Raw genomic sequence first — 21583 nt, 5'->3', positions numbered from 1 at the left:
CAAAATAAAACAGTGGAGACCCATATTTTCCACTCCAAGTACCTTTGAAACCTTCTAATAGTCTTAGATTCTTTGAAACTCTTTCATTTTGCATAGATTCCTGAAAAATTGATAGGCCTCTTACTTAGCCTCATTTTTGTCTTTGGTTGCATACAACCGAAAAGTCAAGCAAACTTCATCCACTTCTCTGTTTCGTTTTACTATTTGTTTTGGATTTTTACTTACCTTCACTAATTGTAACATTAGAAAAGAAAAGAGAGCTAGAAAAGGGGCAAATACATTGATTATTCAGAACCAACGAACAAGCCCTGAAATGAAAATACAAACCCTAGCAGAACTCAACATAAGAAGATAGAACAAGAAGAAGCAGAAATTCAAACTAGAATACATAGCTCTCTCAGACAGAATAGTTACAAGAAACAGAGGTTGTTGTTGTTGATGATGAAGCAGAGTCAGTAGAAAAGCAAGACAACGGAGAAGACGAAGAAGTTGGGCTCTCTCTTCCCACCACAACAACATCGCAACAATCCAGATTTCCCAACCCCAAGTACTCGTTCTTCCCTTCCTCGAACATGAAGTCAATGTTCTCCTCAAATGCTAACTCGTTGAAAAGCTCGGGATACTCGATGGGATTCTCATTAGGGAGATTTTGATCCGTCAAGAACGGAGCAAACCCTGAATCCATCATACAGAAGTTCCAAGCCAGCTCATTGTCGTCCGAACAACGATTCATTCCCATTATGGCTGAAGAGTCTATGCAGCAATTGACCACCGCCGCCTCTTCTTCTTTGTATGCCACAAACTCTTCTCCTTGCTGCTCTGCTTTCTCTTCTTTCTGTACTTGTTGTGGTGGCTCTTCCACGTACTGTTGTTTCACTTCTTCTGTAGGTTCTTCTTTAGCTTCAATCTCTTGTTTGGCTTCAGCAAGAATAGCCTCTTCTTGATGGTTAGCTTGGCTCACAGGGAACGGGTAAACACCTTTCTTCTTTAACCGGTCGATGTAATTACTAATGTCGAAATTAGTAACCGCGTTGGCACCTCGATACTCTATAGCTGCCATGTCATAAGCCGCTGCAGCTTCCTCCTGCGTATCTGTAAAACCAATAAATTAGCAAACATTATAAGTAAAGAACTTCTAAATTAAGACAATGTAAACTGAGACAGTGTTATCTTTCTCACATACTTGGCAAGTGCTACAACCAAATAAGCCCAAACAAGTGTTAAAAGAAGTGTTTCATTTTTTTGTCGTTTCAACATTTAAAAAAGTTAAGAATTTATGATACCTAATAAAAAGACAAAAGAAAAAAAAATCAATACAAGAATTGAGTGACGTGTTTCGTAGGGACAACTAGGGTTACACGATTTGTGTGAGGCGTGTATGAGACCATTTCTCCTCCACTGCGCCGCTCTACTACACTAAAAGAGTCCAAACTTGTAACTTAAACTAATTCCAATAATATTTTTGTATAATAGTATAATACACGAACGTACGATAACTAAATTACTTAACAATAAAATAAACACCTACCTAGTGTGTCAACACTCTAAGCTCTAATTAGAACTCATATTACTATTAAGTTGTAAGTTAGGTAGCTTTCTAAAGTAGAAGGTAGAGAAAGACAATTATTATAAAAAAGAAAGAAGATAATAAAGAAGACCCCAGATTTTGTTCGGAGGACAAGATGAAAGATATGGTTGAGACTTGAGAGAGAGAGATGCACGTGAGGGCTCGTGACTCCTACTGAGAACAGTCTCAACTCTTTAAACCAATTTAAATAAGAAACTTATGAAAAAAAAAAAAAAAGACAAGAGCAAACCAGATCGACCTCGGGTTTGGTCCTAACCCCTCTCTGAACTATTTTGTCATTTTATGAAGTGAGCGTGTTATCACGTGACCTACGCGCTACACGCGCCTCTACACTTGTAACTTACATTATTATTCTTATACAGCAGTTTCACATCTATACTTTTGACTACTCTCTTTTTCAAAACAATAAAAATATTTTCTTTTGTTTTGTATAAAATAAGAATGATATGTGTCCTTGTTATAGAACACTGCCTAAGCACCTATATTCTTGCAAAATCTGAATCCGAATTCTAGGAAAAAACAAAAAAGAAAATTTCAAAAATACTAATACGAGATTTGTTGAAGATTAGGTCACGTACTAATCTGCGGACCCGGTAAGGAGTCAGCAAAACAAATTTAAAAAGTGTTGATATTACTTTACTCAGCAAAAGAGTTGTTAATATTCCTTGTGCAGAGTTCTCAATTTTTGTATTCAGAGTATCGGATCCACAAAAAATGCAGAATTTAAAAGGTAATTATGCAGAGATCAGGTAATTAAAAAAAGTTATAAAACAAAAGTTGAATTGATTAAAGTTCAAAAAAAAAAAATCAATTAGGGTGAGCTGAAGGGACATGATGTCAAAACTCTCGGCTCACGTGAGTCAGTAGTGTGTGTTTGTGTAATTCAAACCCCACTGCCTTGCCATTATATTATTCTAATTGTCTATCAGTTACACTCTAAGTCTAACTAAACAAAGTCTTAAACCCACAGTTCAAACATTATCACACTCTATTTTATACTTACAAAAATCATACTATTCGAGAAGGCATAACAGAGAAAAGAACCAGACTAATAATTTTTAAAAGTATCAACTAAATGATCCGTTATGTCCGGTAGTTTATAAATAAAATAGTCGATTATGCAAACCATTTTAAAAAAATCTGAAAATATTTTATAAAATAAAATAAAATAAAAAAGATTAGGGGAAAAGGGAAAGGAGGTACGTACTGTAGGTGCCGAGGTACAAGTACTTGTTTCCAAAAACTCTTCCAATCCGAGCCTCCCATCTTCCGTTATGGTGATGCCTGTAACATAATCATAAAACTTTATTTAGTTTTTACAAAAATAAAAGTTGAATAAACAAAACAAACATTTCTCAAAAACCGAATCACATTTTTTAACAATATGCAGGAAAGTACTCAAACAAAAACTTAATTATGATTTAAAAAAAAAAAAAGGTTTTAAAAAGAGAGAATATTCTAAAAGCAAATCCTCATGATTTAAAAAAAAAAAGTCATAAACATATTTTCCTATTAATAATTCTCTTATTGAGAAAAGAAAAATATATTTCTCGTTTTGGTTAATAAATTCCATAATTAAAAAGAAAAGAGAAAAAGAAGAAAAAAGGAACCTAGCGACGCCGCGATATTTAGAGACGCCTCTAGAGAAACCACTGCTCTGGCGGCGGAGAGAAGCCAAATATTCTTCCTTTGTCACTCTCTGCATTTCTTCCAACTCCTTTGTATACGTCTCTGCCTGCTTTGTCTCCCCCATAAACAAATTTAATTAAAACACCACCACCAAGATCGACTAGATATTCAAACCACACTACTTATAACAACATGCATCATCAATCTGATTAATTTGTTTGGTTTACCGGAAAATTCAAGATGGTGTCGGGTCCCCAGTACTTGAGAGCAGCCAGATCGTACGTATGTGCTGCTGCTTCTTCGCTGTCATATGCTCCTGCAATTACGGGTGAAGCAGTTGAGATTCTTCTTCTGACCAAATCCACCCCCTCTCTCTTTTCTTTTTTTTCAATTTGGTAAAACCCAAAAACTGATCTATGGTTTAAGAGAATTAGAGCAACATACCCAGATAAACTGATGAGTAGAGGAAGAAATTGCAGATGGGGCAGTGACGAAGTTGAGATCAAACATCAACAAAATAAAAGAATCAAACTTTATCAGTTCAAAAAAAATCAGATCTTTATCAAAACAGAACAAAGAGTTTTAATAAGCAAAACCCAAACCAAACCTTGTTTGCCTTTCTTGTTCTGAATCGAATTCCAAGAGCTTTTGTCCCAAAGATGAGCCTCGAATCTCCCAGTCCATCTATGTCTATACAATCACACAATCAAACATGCAATATATCACAAATGCAGTTTCAGAAGAAAAAAAAAACAAATCCAATCTGAAGAGAAAAAAAAAAACAAATCGTTTAATTAGACCAAAAACCTAGTGACTCCTCTGTAGATAGAGCTGCGTCTGGTGGAAGCAGGGCTTGTCGGGTTATTTGGTTTATCACCAGAAGGAGAAGGCTTCTTAGCCCTCTTGTTGGCTCGTTTAGGCCGTGGAGTCTCCGATTGAATAGGAGATGAAGTAGTAGTTGAAGAAGAAACAGAGGAAGATGGAGAAGAAGAAGAAGAATTCGTACTCGTTAAGCGCCTCTTCATTTAAAACAAACTCTTGAGAGAAAAAAAAAAATCAGCAAACAACAATTTGGAGTGTGATTTTTTTTTTTATGGGTTCAGGAGGAAGAACAAGAGAGAGTGGTTTAAGAAAAAAGAAAAGAGAGGAAACGAGAAAGGAGAAAGGGGAAGTTAAATAAACCCTGAAGGAGGAAAGGGCTAATTGGGTTAATTAACACTACGAGTTAAAATAAAATTGTAAAACCAAACACTTGGCCTTCTGTTGCAGCCATGCTACCAATAGCTTTACTCTCCACGCTGTCTCTCTCTCTCTTTTTTTTTTTTTTTTGTATTTTATATTTTTTGATTTCTATACGTTTTTTTATTATTTAAATACGTTTTTTTATTATTAATCTTTTTGTACGTTTTATGTTTTGGAATTATTGATTTATTTTTTCTTTTTCTAATATTGGGGGGGGGGGGCGAATAAAGTTGGAATGAAAAAATATCTTAATTTTTTTCATTCAATACTATAATTTTTTTGGTCAACAATTTTAATTCTACATTCAATTTTGTGCAATTAAAAATAAATATGTTTTGGTTTATTTCTATAAATGAAACAAATTTCGCAAAAAAATAAAGTTGAATAATTTTTTCTACTTTTAAATTTGTGTGTATGAGTTGTCAATGTGCTGATTTTACCTATTAAAATTATAAATCTGTTTATTTTCATATTCGTCAATATTTTCCTCAAACACTTCATATTAGTTATAACGTATCTCGAGTGAGCTGTATTATGCTGTAACTGGGATGTATCCAGTGTTTAGAAACAAATCTTTGGATGATTAATAAGTGTCGATATATTGCTTATCGTATAAGATACCTAATTAGAACATAAAAAGTAAAAAAAAAATTGTCAAATGATTAGCTCATATTGATCTAAAAAATAATTGTATAAAATGCTTAATTAAAATATATAAAGTAAAAAAATTGTCATATTACTAACACGTACCGATCTAGAAGCTTAACGTATTTAATGTTTAATTAAAATAAAGAAAGTACAAAAATTGTCAAATTACTAGCACGTACCGATCTAAAAGCTTAGTATAAATTATATAATTAAAACATATGTAAAGTTAAACGATCTACTTTTTATCATTTAGCTTTACATATGATCGAAGTAGACGCACGAACGTTGATAGTCGTTTAAAACGGTCCAAATATATATATTTAATATATAATCTAGAAAATACAAAATAATCGTTATAGTTGACATGTAACGTACATTTAATGTATCTTTTTGTAGTAGATAAAATTTTTGATTAGAACAAAAAAAAGCTGGTTTTTTTTAAGAAACTAAGGTAAATTTTGGGCTGACAAATAAAAACATTTGATCAACAAATTTTCAAAACATTTTTACCGTAGAGATCAATTAAAAATAATTACTTGAATTTTGGTTTATGTTGTTTATATTTTCTAACAATACTAGTTAGATTTCATACTACCTAAACAATGATCTAGATAAGTATTTGATAAACTATTTTTGATATGAATTTCATGTTACATTAATTCTAAAGCTTTATTTGAAAATTGTATGCATAGTAAAATAAAGTTAAGAGGTGTTTATACAAAAACTAAAAATATTTTAAATTACTCTTGATTTTTTTATTTTTAGGTTAATTTTTAATAGCTAGTATTTAATACGAAATATATATATTCGATTCACAAATTTTGTTTTAAAATCAAATGTAAAATTCATTATATACACATTAAAAATCAAAAGTAATCTTAGTATTTTTCATTGAAATCTGATTTATTTAATATTTAATATAAATTTAAAAGATATTGTCATTGTTTGATTACCAGTTATTATTTTGTTCCTTCTCCTCTGCATAATTTTTTTTCATTACTCAAAAAATTGTTTAATTTATTTTACATTATTTTTTAATTTATTTTCTTTTTGTTTTTTCTAGTGGTTACGAGTAGAATAATGAGTTCAGTATTTGAATTGCATAGTATACAACCAACACTTTTGCTACAAATTTTTTCATATAAATTTTATAGAAGAAAAGAGATTTTTTTAACCATAAAATAAAACTGTTCTAATTAGACTTTATGAGTCATCATGATATGTTAATTTTAATAATATGCACATTTCGAAGACTAAAGTGCTACTGATAAGTAAACCAAACCGTCACGTCTCTTCCACTTCAGTTAACACTGCGCCTTTTCTGTTTCCTCTTCTGTGATCCTTGTTCTTCATGTGAGTATCTAAACAGGTACTTGAGCTGTTAAAAAGGTATGCTTTTTTTGTTACTTCTTCTCATACTCGTGGCTCGGACACATGCTTTTTGTTTTGGCAATTAAGGTTTAATTTTTTCTTGTATATGTTTTTTTTATTCAGAGAATATGTCTTACGTACCACCACATAAACGGCATGAAAATGTAGGAATGAGAGCATCCTCTGTTCTACCTTCTCTACGTCCGAAGCTTAATAAAAACCTCGCGAGTGCTAATACAAAGATCATATACGCGAAGGATTGCATTTCTAGATGGTTTCTTGTTTGTTCAGAATCAGAGGACAACAACTTTCAACTTGTGCCTGTTTCTTCATTATGGAGGAAAGACGCTAAAGAAAAGTCTTTGGTAATCTTAGCCAAGAGTGAGATTGGAAAACTGGAAACTCCATGGTTGTGGGTAACAGAGAAGGTGGAAGATGATCTTATAATGGGATTTGATAGGGCAAAGAAGACGTTGCTACGTTACGGATCAGAGGATGTCAAACCCAGACTGATCGCTCGATTTGGAAAAGTTGTTTTCCATGGGTAACACAACTTTTTACTTTTCCTTAATTTTTATTCCATTTACTTTCTCAGACACACACACCCACAACTAACTCTGTTTTACATGGTTGGTTAGTACTAAGACTTGTGTTGGTCTAAGAGCATTAATGTAATGTGTTGACAACTTGGAATCTATAGTTGAGTCGGTTAGCTACAGAGCTATATATCATGTTAAACATCATTTTAGGCATAAGGAGTTAGGGACTATGGTTTGGGCATTTTCTCGTTAACTGAGTCTTTTTTTTTTTTGCTATGTCGAATAAACGAGTTTACCAGTTCCAATCTTATCAAATTGATGCAGTGTTAGTTCATCAGAAGTTCTAAGTCTAACAGATGGTCCGTTATCTCAATGCATACTGGAAAATTTGAAGAAAACGTTTCATACAAATGTCCCAAAGTCTTATTTCGAGAACATTGGCTATGGAGTAGTACACAATATGGGATTCTGTGTTGAAGAACCCAAGGAGTTGTATCATGTGAAGGTGGTTTAATATTTGTTTTGTAAGATTCATGATTTGTGTTTATAATTTAGTTTTAAAGATTTTTTAGGCTTGGTTTCTGGTTTTCATAACTAGGTATCAGACATCACTCGTCCTGATATAACCATCTCCTGTAAATGTATGGTGGACCAACAACGTAAACGACTCAATTTTTACAAGGTAAGGCTTTTTCGTCTTCTCTCTTGCCACATTTTCAGAGAATCATATTGAAGCTTTTGTTTATTTTTTATTCAGGCTGAGCTTAATGCTTTGAGGCACTTAAATCTTGACGTCTCATGCCTTGATCAAGATCTTGACATGAGGTTGCTAGTTGACTCAAAAGGGACATTAACTAATCTCTCTGTGAGTTGGCTATGTATATTCCATACTTAGTATATCCAAGAAAATGAGATGAAGGATATTAAGCAAGTGTATATGTTAAGATGTGATATGCCTCTTTGATTGTATCCAGGAGAATGAGATTAAGAGTCTTAAAGAATTGACTGATTCAGCGGCGATAGATCCAACTGTGAAAGGTGGATTAAGGTGGCCGCTTGGGCAAAATTCTTGCGCGGATCGATATAGGGTTTGTGGTATTTGGCATACTGTGACTACTACGTACAGAAACCAGACTCTGAGGCTTCAAATTCGAGAGGCTGATCGATATGATTTCCGTACTGGAATTGGAGGTACCTCAAGGGAAGTGAATATCAAATTAAAAGCTTTGAGTACTATACTAATAAAGGTAAGATCTTCCTCTAATTTTTTTAAGACATGTTCTTCTAATTATAGTGATGGTCAACAAGTGACAATAGTTAGTATGTTTACAATTTCAGGAGGAAAATGTGGAGAAGAAATGTGTTTCAGACATGCTGAAAGATTGTCTGAAATCAGTTTGGTATTACTTTTTGAAAGAAATATAGTGTTGTCACTTTGTTTCTCTTGTGTTTCCCTTTCAGTTTTTGTTCCTACTTGCTCCAAACTTTGTTGCTTTTTTCAGATTTTGGCTCATCTATATTTTGTGGGAATATTCACATATCTTTTGGATTATAGTTTAAATCAAATATTATCGTTTGGGTTTCAGATTTCCTTGTCTTCCTTAAGATTTTGAATTAAATATATATTTTTATGTTGCATTCCTATAGATATATCTCCGGTCAACAATTTGATTTCTATATTTAAAACTGTAGAATCTTTTTTTTTTGTTGTTGTTGGCAAGCAAACTGTAGAATCTAATATGAACATGTTTTGGTTTTACAAAAGAAAACAAACTATTTTAATTGTTCAAAAGTTCCCTAGCCTTTTTCAAAAGAATATACTGTCTAAGAGAGTTTCCAAAATATCAAGACTCATAAGATGAAAATGTTCTCACTAGACTTTCATTTTCTTTATAGGTTTATTCTTGATATGAAAAATTGGGAAATTAAAAAAAAAATGAAATATTTTGTACATTTCCAAGAGTAAAGAAAGATAGCTAGTGATAATTAAAGAGACCGAACCGTCTCGTCTCGTCTCGTCTTTTCAGTTTCCCTCTTCTTGTGACTTGTTAGTATAAACAGCTTATTGGGCTGATAAGTGATAAAAAGGTATGATTTCGTTTCTTCTTCTCTTACTACTCGTTGCTCAGAGACTTGTTTTCTCGTTTGGAATAAAGGTTTAATATATCTCGTATCATATCATTATTTACAGAGATGTCTTACGTTCCACCACATAAACGACATGAAAACGTTGCAGTGAGAGCATCCCCTGTTCCAACAAAACCCAATAAAACCCTCGGAAATAGTGATAGAACAATAATCTACGCGGACGATTGGATTTCAAGATTGCTTCTCGTTAGTTCAAATGGCGACGACAGCTTCCAACTTGTGCCCGTTTCTTCAGAATGGAGGAGAGACACAGAAGAAAAGTCTCTGGTAATCTTAACGAAGAGCGATTACATAAAACCGGAAAATCCATGGTTATGGGTAGCAGCGAAGGTGGAGGATGATCTTATATTAGGGTTTGGTAGGGCAAAGAAGATGCTGCTACGTTATGGATCTGAGGATGTCAAAGTCAATCTCAGACTGATCGCTCGATTTGGGAAAGTTTTGTTCCATAGGTAAAAGACTCTTTCCTCAATTTTTCTTATATGGTGTACGGTTAGTTTTTGTCTTGTGCATGCCATGGTTATTTAATAATTTGACTAATGTAGTTTTACTTTTACCGTTTCGACCTTATCAAATTGGTGCAGTGAGCCTAGATCAAAAATGCAACCTAGCACAAACACTTAATTATATGGATCATCAGAAACCGTAAGAGATGGTCCGTTGGTTGAAGTGAGGACATTGAATAAATTGAAGAAATCTTTCCAAACAAATGTCCCAAAGTCTTATGTGGTAAACATTGAGTATGGAGGTGTACCTGATATGGGATTTTGTGTTGAAAAGACCAAGGAGTTGTATCTCGTGAAGGTGTGGTTCTTTCGTTGTTCTGTTTCTCTTTGTTAAGATTTAGTATAATGTACGTCTCTCTCTGGTTTCATTATTTGAAAGTTTTGAGGTTTGGTTTTTCAGGTATTAGACAACACTCGTCCTGATGTAACCATCGACTGTAGATGTAAGGTGGACAATCAACATAAACGACTTAATATGTACAAGGCAAGTTCGTCCCTCTTCTCTCTTTCCACATTTTCAGTACTTTCAGACATGATTATGAAACTTCCGTTTTCTTGTTCATTAGGCTGATCTTAATGTTTTGAGCACTTAATTCTTGACGTCTCATGCCTTGATCAAGATCTTGACTTGAGGTTGATGGTTGACTCAAAAAGGACATTAACCAATCTCTCTGTGAGTTTTTACTTTTATCTATCTATTCCATACATAGTATCCAAGAATATTAAATAAAGTGGTATAGTTTGAAAATGTGTGAAACATGGATATCTTTGATTGTAACCAGGAGAATGAGATTAAGAATCTTAAAGAATTGACGGATTCAGCGGTGATAGATCCAAATGTGAAAGGTGGGTTAAAGTGGCCTCTTGGGAAATCTTCTAGTGCGGATCGATACAACGTTTGTGGCGTTTGGCATACCGTAACAACTACATACGGAAACCGAACTATGAAGCTTCGAACCACAAAGGCTGATCGGTATGATTTCAGAACTGGAGTTGGAGGAACCACAAGGGAAGTGGATCTTAAATTAAAAGCCGTAAGCTCTATTCTACTAAAGGTAACGTTTTAGGAAAAAAACATAACCATATGCTTCTAGAATTGTAGTGATGTAGAGCCAAAAGTGACAAAATAGTTATGTTTACAAATTTTCAGGAGGAAAATGTGGAGAGGAAGTGTGTTTCAGACATGCTGAAAGATTGTCTAAAAACAGTTTGGGATTACTTTTTGAAAGCAGTGTAGTGCAGTCACTGTGTGTTTTTGGTGTGTTTTCCAGTTTGTTGTGCTGCTACTTTACTCCAAACTTTGCTCCTTTTTTCAGTTTTTGGTTCATCTAATACTTTGCATCTTTTGGATTGGAAAAAGTATTTGCTATTAAAACATTATCGTTTAGATTTTCAACTTTTTTTTGCGTGTACGTTTTCATCAATTCGCAGTTGGGATTTGCGGATTTAACAAATTCAAGATTTGATGAATTCACACATCATAAGATATATTTTTAAAAGCAATATGAAACGAAATCAAACCGGAAATAGCTAAACCAAACCGAGGCGAAATAGATATTGATGATAGTTTCAGATAACTCGCTACTTTCGTAAACCGAAACCGGAAACAATCAAACCAAAAAGTATGATTAACGAACGTAAGCTTTTGTGATTAAGAGAATTAATCAGAGCATTAAAATTAAATAATGCCATTTTCATCATCATCATCTTCTGATATTAGCACATCTCTCTCTCTCTCTCTCTAGCAATTCCTGAGAATTTGAGCCTAATCCTTCATCACCAAGCCAACCAAGCCTCTCAAGGTACTCTCTCTCTCTCTCTCTCTCTCTCTCTCTCTCTCTCTCTACGTTCCATCTTTGTTCTGCTGCTATGTATGCTTGTTTGATTTCTCCTTCAATCTCTATGCTTCTCTCTTCCGGGACTAAAATACCACCGATCTTTGTAATTTGCGTCGATTTTTTTCAACCTAAATCGAAGCATCAGAACACGTTTTCCGAATTCGTAATTGTTTCTCTTCTTCGGTGGTACTCTTTCTCAATTTTGGATCGCTCATCAGTAATTAATTGCTCTCCCGATGTTGCGATCTTTAGTTCCCTTATCTGGGTTTTTTAGGGTTTTTATCTGGATTTACATAGTGATCTATAATAATACTTGAATTGTTTTTCCCATTACGTTTCTGGATTATGATTCCGTGTTTGGTTTTGTATTTCAGATCTGATTGTGGTTTTTGGTTGACTTCTTGGCTTCACGAGTTCCTATAAAAAATGAGTCAAAAGGGTTTGATTTATAGCTTCGTTGCTAAAGGAACTGTTGTTCTAGCGGAGCATACTCCTTACTCTGGCAACTTCAGCACCTTAGCTGTTCAATGTCTCCAGAAGCTGCCCACTAATAGCAGCAAGTACACTTACTCTTGCGATGGTCACACCTTTAATTTCCTTATTGACAATGGTTTTGGTATGTTTCCCTATTCGATGCTTGTTAGTTAGTTGAAGACTTTTAAGCTCTTTTAATCTTCTGGTTTGATGATGCACTGTGATTGTGTGTATATATGTAGTGTTTCTTGTGGTTGCTGATGAATCCACCGGAAGAAGTGTACCTTTCGTGTTCCTTGAACGGGTCAAGGAAGACTTTAACAAGCGGTATGAGGCGAGTATAAAGAACGATGAGCGACATCCTCTTGCAGATGATGACGAAGATGAGGATTTGTTTGGAGATCGGTTTAGCATTGCATACAATCTTGACAGGGAGTTCGGGTTTGTCTATATCCATAACTATCTGATATTAAGTCATTTTTTTTAGCACTGCAACCATGTTCTGAAATCTTTCTTTTCTCTCTGATAGGCCTATACTCAAGGAGCATATGCAGTATTGTATGACCCATCCAGAAGAGATGAGCAAACTATCGAAGTTGAAGACCCAAATAACTGAGGTCAAGGGGATCATGATGGACAACATTGAGAAGGTATGCCTTTGTTGTTTATAGGAAAAGATGAACAAACTGAGACATTTTTAATTAACAGTTGTACGCCGAACTTGTAATTTAGATTAAGGTGGTAACATTTATATCTACATGATTTTGCAACAATAGAAAAGTACTGTAGGAAAGATATTGAACAACACATTACTTCTACAAAAGCTATTTGACACCAAATAAAATAGTAGTTTTACTTGATAAAAGTATCAATTACTTTTCTCAAAACCATTTCTTTCATTAACCTATATTTGATAAGTTATATTGTTTGCGGATTACTCTCTGTGTTTTCTTGCCAAGATCCCTGTCGTCGTTTAAAACTGTGACATATTGGGCTTCAGTATCTAGGCCTGTTAGAAAGTAAGAAATTGCATGCAGCTTGAGTAGATTTTCAGACCCATGTTATCCCGTTTGACCGGTTTGGTTCATATAAATCTTCATAAGAATCTACTGAGGATTTCTAATAATAGGATCATTGTAGCATGAACCCCTGCTTCTCATCATCGGAAGGAATGGGTTGTGCTAGCACAGATGCAAGACGATATATCATCTGTCACTTTTTGCTATAGATTATGTTTCTATTTGCTTTTTGTTTGAGGTCAATAATGTTAGAAACAAGTAAATGCAAAGTAATTTTTAAGAAAATTTAGTTTTTTTGGTGCTGGGAAAGGTTTAACCAAACAAAGTTAGTTCAGAATTTTTGGAAGCATCACCAATAGATGGGTTTGTCCTTTTTCTCTGAAACAACATATGTTACAAGATGTGGATTATGAGAATGAAACGATGAGGGAATGCAGGCTTTGTTTTGATGATTCTCTTGTTGCTGTTTAACATAGGTTCTGGACAGAGGAGAGAAGATCGAACTTCTGGTTGACAAAACGGAGAACCTACAGTTCCAGGCGGATAGCTTCCAGAGACAAGGAAGGCAGTTAAGAAGGAAGATGTGGCTACAGAGTCTGCAGATGAAGCTGATGGTGGCTGGTGTTGTTTTCTCCTTTATTCTCATCGTTTGGGTTGTTGCTTGTGGAGGTTTTAAATGTTCATCATGATGTTTGGCTTGCTTTGTATCTGTGTGTGGTAACACATAAAACGCATGCTCATGTTTGTACATGGAGGAACTAATAATAACATATCATCGTCATCATCTCCCACATGCTATATATAAATCGAAAAAACTGTTTTTGTTTTCAAGTTGCCGTGTCTGTTCTATTCTATGCGATCAGCAATTTTCTTTATTTGTGGTGGTCTTCAGTATCCTAAGCGGTTATGCCCTTGTTACATAGCTTAAAGTCATTTTAGGCTTCGACCAGTATATTAAGAAACAAGGACATTATTATAGGTACTAAGTTTCTAGGAAGATAAATAAAAACAAGAGAATCCAAAAGCGTATTAGAATGTTCTCATCTAAAGCCTTTAACTCTGTGGATGATGGAGCAAAGGACAAAAGGCGAAGCGTAAAGGTGAGGTTAAGTAGGGTAAATCACATGGGAGGAACAAAAAAAAGTAACAAAAAGTCATATCTGCTTACACCGTTTCTCTTGATATCACTCGTTTATAAAGCGGATTTTCATAAAGGGATATCTTATAATCTTATCAAACCAGAACCAATCAATTTATAAGAAGCTTATGAATTTTTGTGGAAGGTTATGTTTTTTCTTTTTTAATTTTAAATATGTGAATGATTAAAGTAAACATATATGGGACCTGATTGATAACAAAGATAAGCAAGCAAACCAAAGATAAAACACATACTACTACTTGGTACCACACTACCACATAATCCGTCGTACTTCGACGGTATGCACTAGTAAGTGCGGTCGGTCTTTAGTGATATAGTTGCATGGGGTCGAAAATCATTTTTCAAGCAAATTAAGCTGAAAATGTTTGATTGTGGGAGTAACGAGCGTTTAAATCATAGCAATTCTCTTTGGTGTTCCATTCTTCGACAACAAGAAAAAAAAACCTTTCTAGTGTCAATTTACTTGATTAAAATTAACATCAAAAGATCTGTGATGTCCTCAGGTCCCAAAAGAGCTGGCACGGGCCTGCAATGAGTTATAAGTTGATACTTGATAGTATTAGGGTTCTATATCTATCCAATAATTGATAAATATTCAGGTACAGTGTTGTTACACATGAGGCGCATTAGTTACACTGAACGTAATAAAAGACTTTTATTACTAAAAGTCTGGTTGCGTACGTAATACTGCTTATATCTTGATATAAAGAATTCATTAAGACAGTGAATGCTAGGAAACTATCAATACTATGATCAAGAAGATGCTAATACCATGGTTGTTATAACCCCGTTTTAAATATAGGAAATGTGCATGTGTGAATGCTAGGAAATGGAAATTTATGGAAGGAGAATTTGGATATATGCATGAGAACACCATGTCCAAGAGGCAAGAGTGATATCTAGGACTAGGATAATAGATCTAAATCAAACATACTTTTAAAAAAAAATGGAAGCATTATCTCAAAACCAAGAAAAGTATAACTTGATTTTGAAAAAACAAGAACTGGTTTCCTATAACAATTGATTTTAATATCAAGAAGATATTGTTCAACAAGAGACACGCATGATCGCGCAATAACTATTAGAGAGATCCTCCAAAATTGATTAGATAATTTTACATACAAGATGCCAATTATGAATTAATTACTCCCAGATCTCATTAAAAAAGGAAAAAACTAAATAAATGGGGTGGCGCATAAAAAAAAAAAAAAAATCAAAGAAAAATCTCAAACCCAAAAAAAAGAAAAACATTTTATTTTTCTTATCCTCAATTCTCATAAAGTGGGGTTTATCTACGAATCGACACAACACTAAAAGCAGAAATAATTTTTTACTAAATTAATCAGTTTGGGTTTATGTATTGTATTGTATTGTATTGGATGTAGTAGTACTATTTTAGAACCTAATCAACCATTTTAGATCCATAATCAAAATTTGGTTTTGTTTATAGTAGTAATTTATTTGTTTGTCTAATTTTTTCTTTTGTTCTTTTGGTCAAAGGAAAAAATAAATGCAAAATTGGGAAAGACTTTTAAAAATTACAGAGAGAACTGAATCTCATAATCCTTCTCTCATTCTTTTTTTTTTCCTGGAAAGATTTTTTTATTAAACATACATGGCATACAAACCGAGCCTAAACAAAAGGCCCACAACATACACGGCATACAAGCCGAGCCTAAACAAAAAGCCCACAAAAGCAAAGGCAGTAGCCCAACAAAATACGAAAACAACAAAAGCTCAATTTGAGTTCACTATTGCACCGCTTAAGAAGAAGATTGAGTCAAAAAAGTCCACTCAAAGACACGTATCAGTAACACGTGTAACATGAGCAATTGAAAGGTTTCCATCGTCATCCTTCGCCATCGGAGCCACCGATTCTTCCGATGAATGAAGCTATCGCCGAGATGAAATCAAGGATAGATAGATTCTTCTGTTTTTCATCAGTAAGAGCAAAACAGCATAAGGATAAAATACAGAATCAGTTAAACTCTACCGTTTGCCAAACGGGTTAGAGAAAGAGAAATCTGATTAATCCAAACTGTTGCCTTAACCAATCGAAACTCTGAAACAACTTGTCGTAAACAAGGGACAGCTAAAAGGCATTTGTAATAAGCTGATGAAATTGCTTTGTATCTTCATCTGAAATTGCAGATCGCTTAGATTGTTCCCGTACACCACATACCACCACCAACACAGATCGGAATATCTGAAAGCTAAAAACATTCAACGGCACATAAGTCACTGTGATAGAAACTAGCCATCATCGCTAGAAAAGCCGGAGTAAAAAAAACAAAACTAGCCATCATCGCTAGAAAAGCCGATCGATGCTAGACAACAGCCGATCAACCACCGCTTTCGTAGCCGGTAAATATTGGATCGGACGGCGAAATCGGACATCTCTGCTAAAAGAACCAGAGATTCCGGGCAAGTAACCGACCAACCACTGCATAAGAGGCCAGTGGATGTCGGGCTGAAACCGGTTACAACTAACCGGACGGCTTTGTCGGAGAATTCCGGACGGCAGAGTAAGGATCTGAAATCACCTCCCTCTCTCTAAAAGATATCAAGGTGAGAAGAGAGAGAGCTAGAGGATATATTCTTAAAGGCAAATAAATATGATAATGGCGTGACACCTTTCTTCTTCTTCTTCTTCTTCTTCTTCTTATCAATCTCATCTTCTTCAACTCACTTTCAATTTCTTGCAATTCACTCCAGCTTCTTCTTCTCTCTTTCTCGATTTCGTCATCTTCTTCTACGTATCTAGATTCTAGATTTCGTTTCTCACGTTTCCTGCACTCCCCAAAAAAACAATGGGAACTTGCTTCTCCAGCTCCACTAAATCCACGGCTGAGATCTCACCCTTCGACCTCGTCGTCAAACCTCCTCCTTCAGACGGCGCATCCGTCGTTTCAGCCCCGAGAATCCCCATCGCCACGAAAACTGAAACGGCGGCGACGGTGAGCTTCGCCGCTACTGTGAGACTGTACGGACCTCCAAACAGTCTGGTGACATCGTATCTCCGATTCGCTCTCCTTCACAAGAAAGTCCCGCTCCGTTTCGTTCCGTCTGAAGACCAAAAGCCGACGATTCAAGTCGGATCGGAGACGGTGTCAGGATCTCAGGAGGTTCTCCTCCGTTACATCGAGGACAAGTTCCCGGAGCCGCGTCTGATGATTTGGAAGTTTAACCTCGAAGGTTTCGACGAAGACACTCCGTTGATAGTGAGAGCGATTTGGCTACAGCACAGGAGCATGCTTTGGCATATCGAGAGGATGTTGAGATGGTCGGAGGATCTGGCGGCGCGTGGTGGTAAAAGAGCTGTGGATCCGTCCGTTGGTACGCCGAAGATGGAGATTAGGAAATTCGCAAAGAGCTATACTCATTTACAAGAGCTTATGGTTGAACATGCTCAGATGGAAGAGAGAATCTTGTTCCCTGTTCTCGAATCTGTAGATCGAGGTTTTGATTTTGGATTTCTCATTGTCAAATGTTGAAATTGATCTCTGCAAATACTGATTTGTTGTTGTGTGTAGGGATGTGTAAAAGTGCGAATGAGGAACATGGGAGAGAGTTACCGAAGGTGAATGGGATCAAAGAAGATATCAAATCAATTGGAGTTTTGGATTCTGGGATTTGTTCAGAAGCTCTTATTAGTCTTGCTTCTCGTTTCAAATCATTGCAGGCGAGTTTAAATAACAAAAAAAGCACTACTAATGTTTGAACTTTGTTTTGTATGTTCTTGTAAAGATTTGAGTTTTTTTTGTTTGTTTGTTTACAAGCAGATGATGTGTAAAGCACATTTTGAAGAGGAAGAGAAAGATTTGTTGCCAATGGTGGAAGCTGCAGAAATGGGGAAAGAGAAGCATAAGAAACTGATGAATCAAGGATTGGAAGTTATGAGAGGAACTCATTCTGATTCCTTTGATTTCTTACTTGAGGGTCTTACTCCTCAAGAAGCTATGCAGTATCTTGACTTGCTCATGAAATTTGGTGATCCAAGTCTCATCTCGTCTTTTCTTTGCTCTGACATTCTTGACTGATTTATCTTTTCTAGGCTCAACTTTGTGAAAAAACAATAACTGTTGTTGTGTGTCGGGTTGTTGTGAATTTGTGTATATATAGAGAGTCAGATTGTCGATCAGGTGTTGCTATGTTTTTCTCCTACTTTTAGATTTAATTTAAAAACAAAACGAATTATGTAACTCATAAGAGAGGGCAAGCGATGTTTCTATGATGGTTAAACAAAAACTACAAGGGTTAATTCGTTTGTTATTTTTGATATAATCGGAAAAATCTGAACTAAGACTAATCTTCGAAGCGTGTAAAAACAATTTCCCAATCAATGATTAAACCGCAGCGGAAAAACTCTAATGATAATCTCATCCCTCATTTCGATGATGAAGCTTTCGACCATTGAAACAACACACGAATTGGTTTAGTTAATTCGTGCAAAACTATATTGGTTCAAGATAGCTAAGGCTTAATTGGCGTCGGTTTGGAGAGATTCGTCAATTACTCAAGAGTGATGATGATGCTTTTTCTTTTTCCTTTTTACCTGTTTTATGCTTTTGAACTTGGAACACCGACAAAACAAAGGTAACAGAGAAAAAAAAGGAGAAGAAGACTTGTCACATAAACTTGACTTAAAAAAGCTGAAACTGAAGAGGAAAAGCTGCTGGTTAAAAGCGTATTTACACGATTCAGAATCACTACAAAAACTACTTTGGCGGTCACAAACATTAGACCGGTCGTACTGCCAAAACTAACGACTCAATGTCTCCAATCTCTCTTTTCTCGTTTTCTCCTTTTATAACTTAAAATAATTTCTTCTTTATGAATCCAAAAAGATTGACCAGAAAACAAATGGAGACAAAAAAAGAGAGAGCGGATGTAACCTTTTATGTGTTTGGAACGTCAAAACTGTTGGGTTCTCCTTAATCGAGCTGAATAAATATGTACACAAATTCTTCAATTTTTTGGCCATTATCCGTTAAGCTTAACTAAGAACTGGCTAAGGTTGTACTCTTCTGTGTACTGTGATTGATCCCACAGTTCTTCTAAGTTTCCTAGAATTGCCTTCAGTCCTTTTCCAATTCCACTAATCTGATCATTATCCTCTGATCCCTTCTTTGAAGATGCACCACCCTACAATAAAGACACGATTATTGAGGGATACCAATCTGCTTCTTCAGTTTAGAGACTTGCTCTATCATATAAAATGTTTTACCTTTTTCGAAGTTTCAGCTGAAGCAAATAAGTCAAGCAACTGATCAGTGTTCATTGTCTTCATACTCGCATTCTCAGCATTGATTACCGTATTGGCAACCGACACTTTAAATCTTTGGAGACTCATCACTTTCTCTTCAAGTGTGCCACGCATTATGAGACGGTGTACATTTACAACTCTTTTCTGTCCCAATCTATGCGCTCTGTCCATCGCCTGCCACATTTTGTTCACCTCTATTAGCAAACCCCAATAAAAAAAAAAAAACCATCGTCGTGTGTCCCAGATATTCTTAATTTTTTGTATTTTAACTGTAAGAGATGGGACATTCTTCCTCCTTGCCAAGTGAAATTCGACCAATTACATGGAAGAAAGCCAAAGAAAAATATAAATCCTCTACCTGATGATCACGCATTGGATTCCAATCATGCTCCATAAATACAAGTGTGTCAGCAGAGGTCAGATTCAACCCAAGCCCGCCAACTGAAGGAGCAAAAAGAAGTTATTCAGTTATAACTTGGTCAGAAGATCTACTTTAGATAGCATAACTTCATTGTCGGAGAAAGCATACCATGTGTTGTCAGGAGCAGAACATCAATTGTAGGATCTGAATTAAAGGCCTTCACAATCTCAAACCTCTTCTCCGGTACAACTGAACCATCTAGTCGCATATATGTGACACTGCTTTTAGAATAAGGTAAAACAGATGAGCGAACATATTGAAGAAGCCAGATTTAAGGATATAAATTAAGAGAGGAATATGGAATTACAACAAACAAGTTAAGCAAAAACCAACTTAAGCGAAAAAGGCTGATCAGTTTTTAGACTTTTCAAGTCAAAAATTAGGAGACCACTGACAATAAAACTAGACTGACAATAAAAAGAGTAAATTTCACAACTTGAACTTGCCTTTTCATGTGGGCTTGAAACAAGTCTTTTTCAATGATATCCAGCAAAGCCTGCATAAATAACATACTTAGATCTTGGGCAATCTTACAATGGAAGAAATTAGAGATGTAGGATAATCGATATGTACTTTGTGCTGTGCAAATATCAGAACTCTGTGCTGGCCTACACTAAGAGTGCCATCTGAACTAGAAGCATCAGAACCTATTCCACATTCTTCTAAAATTTCCTGAAGAGCAACAAGCTTTGGAGAGTGTTGTACTTTATGAAGCTCAGTGATTATGTCCGAACATCCATTTATCATTGCTGACAAATCAGAAGCCAGCGGCTCTGTAACCTTATCGCCAAGAACAAGAAGCGGATGACTGCAGAGTTTAAGCAGGTACTGCAGTGCCTGGAAAATTAAAACCCAAACATAAATCAGGTCTCCCCATACTATAAAGGTGATACATGGGAGTGAATATAATTATTGATGTTCCCTTCAATGCAGCAACAATACTATACCTGGAAAACGTGTGTGGATGATTTTGTTGGCGCAACATCAGCATTTCCGGAATCTGCTGACCCATCAACTTTTATGATACTAGATATTTCTTGCTTAGCACTTGAACCAGAAAATTGCTCATAAAGCTTCAACTGGACAGGACTAAGGTCACAGTATCTGTCCTGAATTATTTTTTCTGGCAAATCAGAGAGGACTTCTTCTTTCGTACGTCGGAGTAAGAATGGCATAACCTACATGATACGAAGATGTTATCAGGTAATGATGCTACCATTTCTCAATAATTGCAAGGAAACATAAAAAGCCGGAAACGATGAGTGCTTCTTATGGAGTGCATTACCTGCTTATGGAGTGCTTCCATTGCTAATACACCCGCTTCAGCATCCTTAGCAGAGCATTTAGGATCTCTAGCTGCCAGCAACGGTTTTCCATAAGATGCTTGAAACTGCCCAATAAAGAAACACATTTCTCGTTCATGACAACAACAAAAATCCAAGAATACTTCTTCCAAACAGCATTCAAAAGTGACCCTGAAAATTGGTAATTTGTGACAACATAAAAGCAGGAAATGTGAATAAGCGCTACCTGTCTCTCTGTCCCAAGAAATCCAGGCATCAAGAAGTCAAAAAGGGACCACAGCTCCATGATATTATTCTGCAAAAAAAAGGAAACAATATCACTCAATATAAAAGAACGCAAATTAAACTTTAGTTGAGCACTCCAATGTAACCTGTATTGGTGTTCCACTGAGGATAAGCCGGTGCTGGGCCTTCAATTGTTTTACTGCTGA

General features: G+C 35.4%; 6 protein-coding genes across 8 annotated transcripts in view; 4 read left to right on the top strand and 2 right to left on the bottom strand.

Moving 5' to 3' along the window:
• LOC104791703 (ethylene-responsive transcription factor WRI1) lies at positions 258–4331 on the bottom strand. Of its 2 annotated transcripts, none has more exons than XM_010517653.2 (7): positions 4025–4331; positions 3825–3907; positions 3662–3670; positions 3445–3533; positions 3199–3326; positions 2796–2872; positions 258–1092 (listed from the first exon to the last, which is right to left on the bottom strand). In XM_010517653.2, exons 1-7 carry the CDS (start codon positions 4240–4242, stop codon positions 398–400), a joined length of 1299 nt encoding a protein of 432 aa, XP_010515955.1. In that variant the 5' UTR covers positions 4243–4331; the 3' UTR covers positions 258–397. The 2 variants fall into 2 exon arrangements, with proteins under 2 accessions (XP_010515955.1, XP_010515956.1); XM_010517654.2 differs by having other exon boundaries at positions 3199–3323.
• On the top strand, positions 6439–8590 carry LOC104791702. Of its 2 annotated transcripts, XM_010517650.2 has the most exons (7): positions 6439–6496; positions 6602–7022; positions 7342–7522; positions 7616–7699; positions 7775–7882; positions 7992–8264; positions 8356–8590. In XM_010517650.2, exons 2-7 carry the CDS (start codon positions 6607–6609, stop codon positions 8440–8442), a joined length of 1149 nt encoding a protein of 382 aa, XP_010515952.1. In that variant the 5' UTR covers positions 6439–6496; positions 6602–6606; the 3' UTR covers positions 8443–8590. The 2 variants fall into 2 exon arrangements, with proteins under 2 accessions (XP_010515952.1, XP_019102349.1); XM_019246804.1 differs by lacking the exon at positions 6439–6496 and having other exon boundaries at positions 6586–7022.
• LOC104699120 lies at positions 9211–11004 on the top strand. The gene is made up of 6 exons (XM_010414464.2): positions 9211–9608; positions 9816–9969; positions 10072–10155; positions 10258–10344; positions 10454–10726; positions 10822–11004. The coding sequence occupies exons 1-6, from the start codon at positions 9211–9213 to the stop codon at positions 10906–10908; spliced, it is 1083 nt and encodes a 360-aa protein (XP_010412766.1). The 3' UTR covers positions 10909–11004.
• Positions 11330–13793, top strand: LOC104791701 (vesicle-associated membrane protein 727). Its single transcript, XM_010517649.1, has 5 exons — positions 11330–11473; positions 11884–12125; positions 12226–12424; positions 12513–12633; positions 13479–13793. The coding sequence occupies exons 2-5, from the start codon at positions 11936–11938 to the stop codon at positions 13689–13691; spliced, it is 723 nt and encodes a 240-aa protein (XP_010515951.1). The 5' UTR covers positions 11330–11473; positions 11884–11935; the 3' UTR covers positions 13692–13793.
• LOC104791700 lies at positions 15853–18365 on the top strand. The gene is made up of 3 exons (XM_010517648.2): positions 15853–17620; positions 17695–17843; positions 17944–18365. Exons 1-3 carry the CDS (start codon positions 16972–16974, stop codon positions 18199–18201), a joined length of 1056 nt encoding a protein of 351 aa, XP_010515950.1. The 5' UTR covers positions 15853–16971; the 3' UTR covers positions 18202–18365.
• LOC104699119 (TATA-binding protein-associated factor BTAF1-like) overlaps positions 18821–21583 on the bottom strand; it is a 17368-nt gene continuing 14605 nt past the window's right edge. Inside the window, exons 24-33 of the mRNA XM_019246372.1 lie at positions 21524–21579; positions 21379–21447; positions 21134–21238; positions 20796–21026; positions 20422–20685; positions 20295–20344; positions 19957–20066; positions 19786–19868; positions 19389–19601; positions 18821–19306 (exon numbers count right to left, since the gene is read on the bottom strand). Coding sequence (XP_019101917.1) covers positions 19145–19306; positions 19389–19601; positions 19786–19868; positions 19957–20066; positions 20295–20344; positions 20422–20685; positions 20796–21026; positions 21134–21238; positions 21379–21447; positions 21524–21579 — 1343 coding nt within the window. The 3' untranslated portion in view covers positions 18821–19144. The remainder of the gene's footprint in view (positions 19307–19388; positions 19602–19785; positions 19869–19956; positions 20067–20294; positions 20345–20421; positions 20686–20795; positions 21027–21133; positions 21239–21378; positions 21448–21523; positions 21580–21583) is intronic.

The sequence above is a fragment of the Camelina sativa genome, chromosome 6 (assembly GCF_000633955.1).
Source record: "Camelina sativa cultivar DH55 chromosome 6, Cs, whole genome shotgun sequence".
In the NCBI taxonomy this organism is placed as follows: domain Eukaryota; kingdom Viridiplantae; phylum Streptophyta; class Magnoliopsida; order Brassicales; family Brassicaceae; genus Camelina; species Camelina sativa.
Note: the sequence above shows the minus strand (reverse complement) of the source record. Positions and strands in the feature narration are given on the sequence as shown.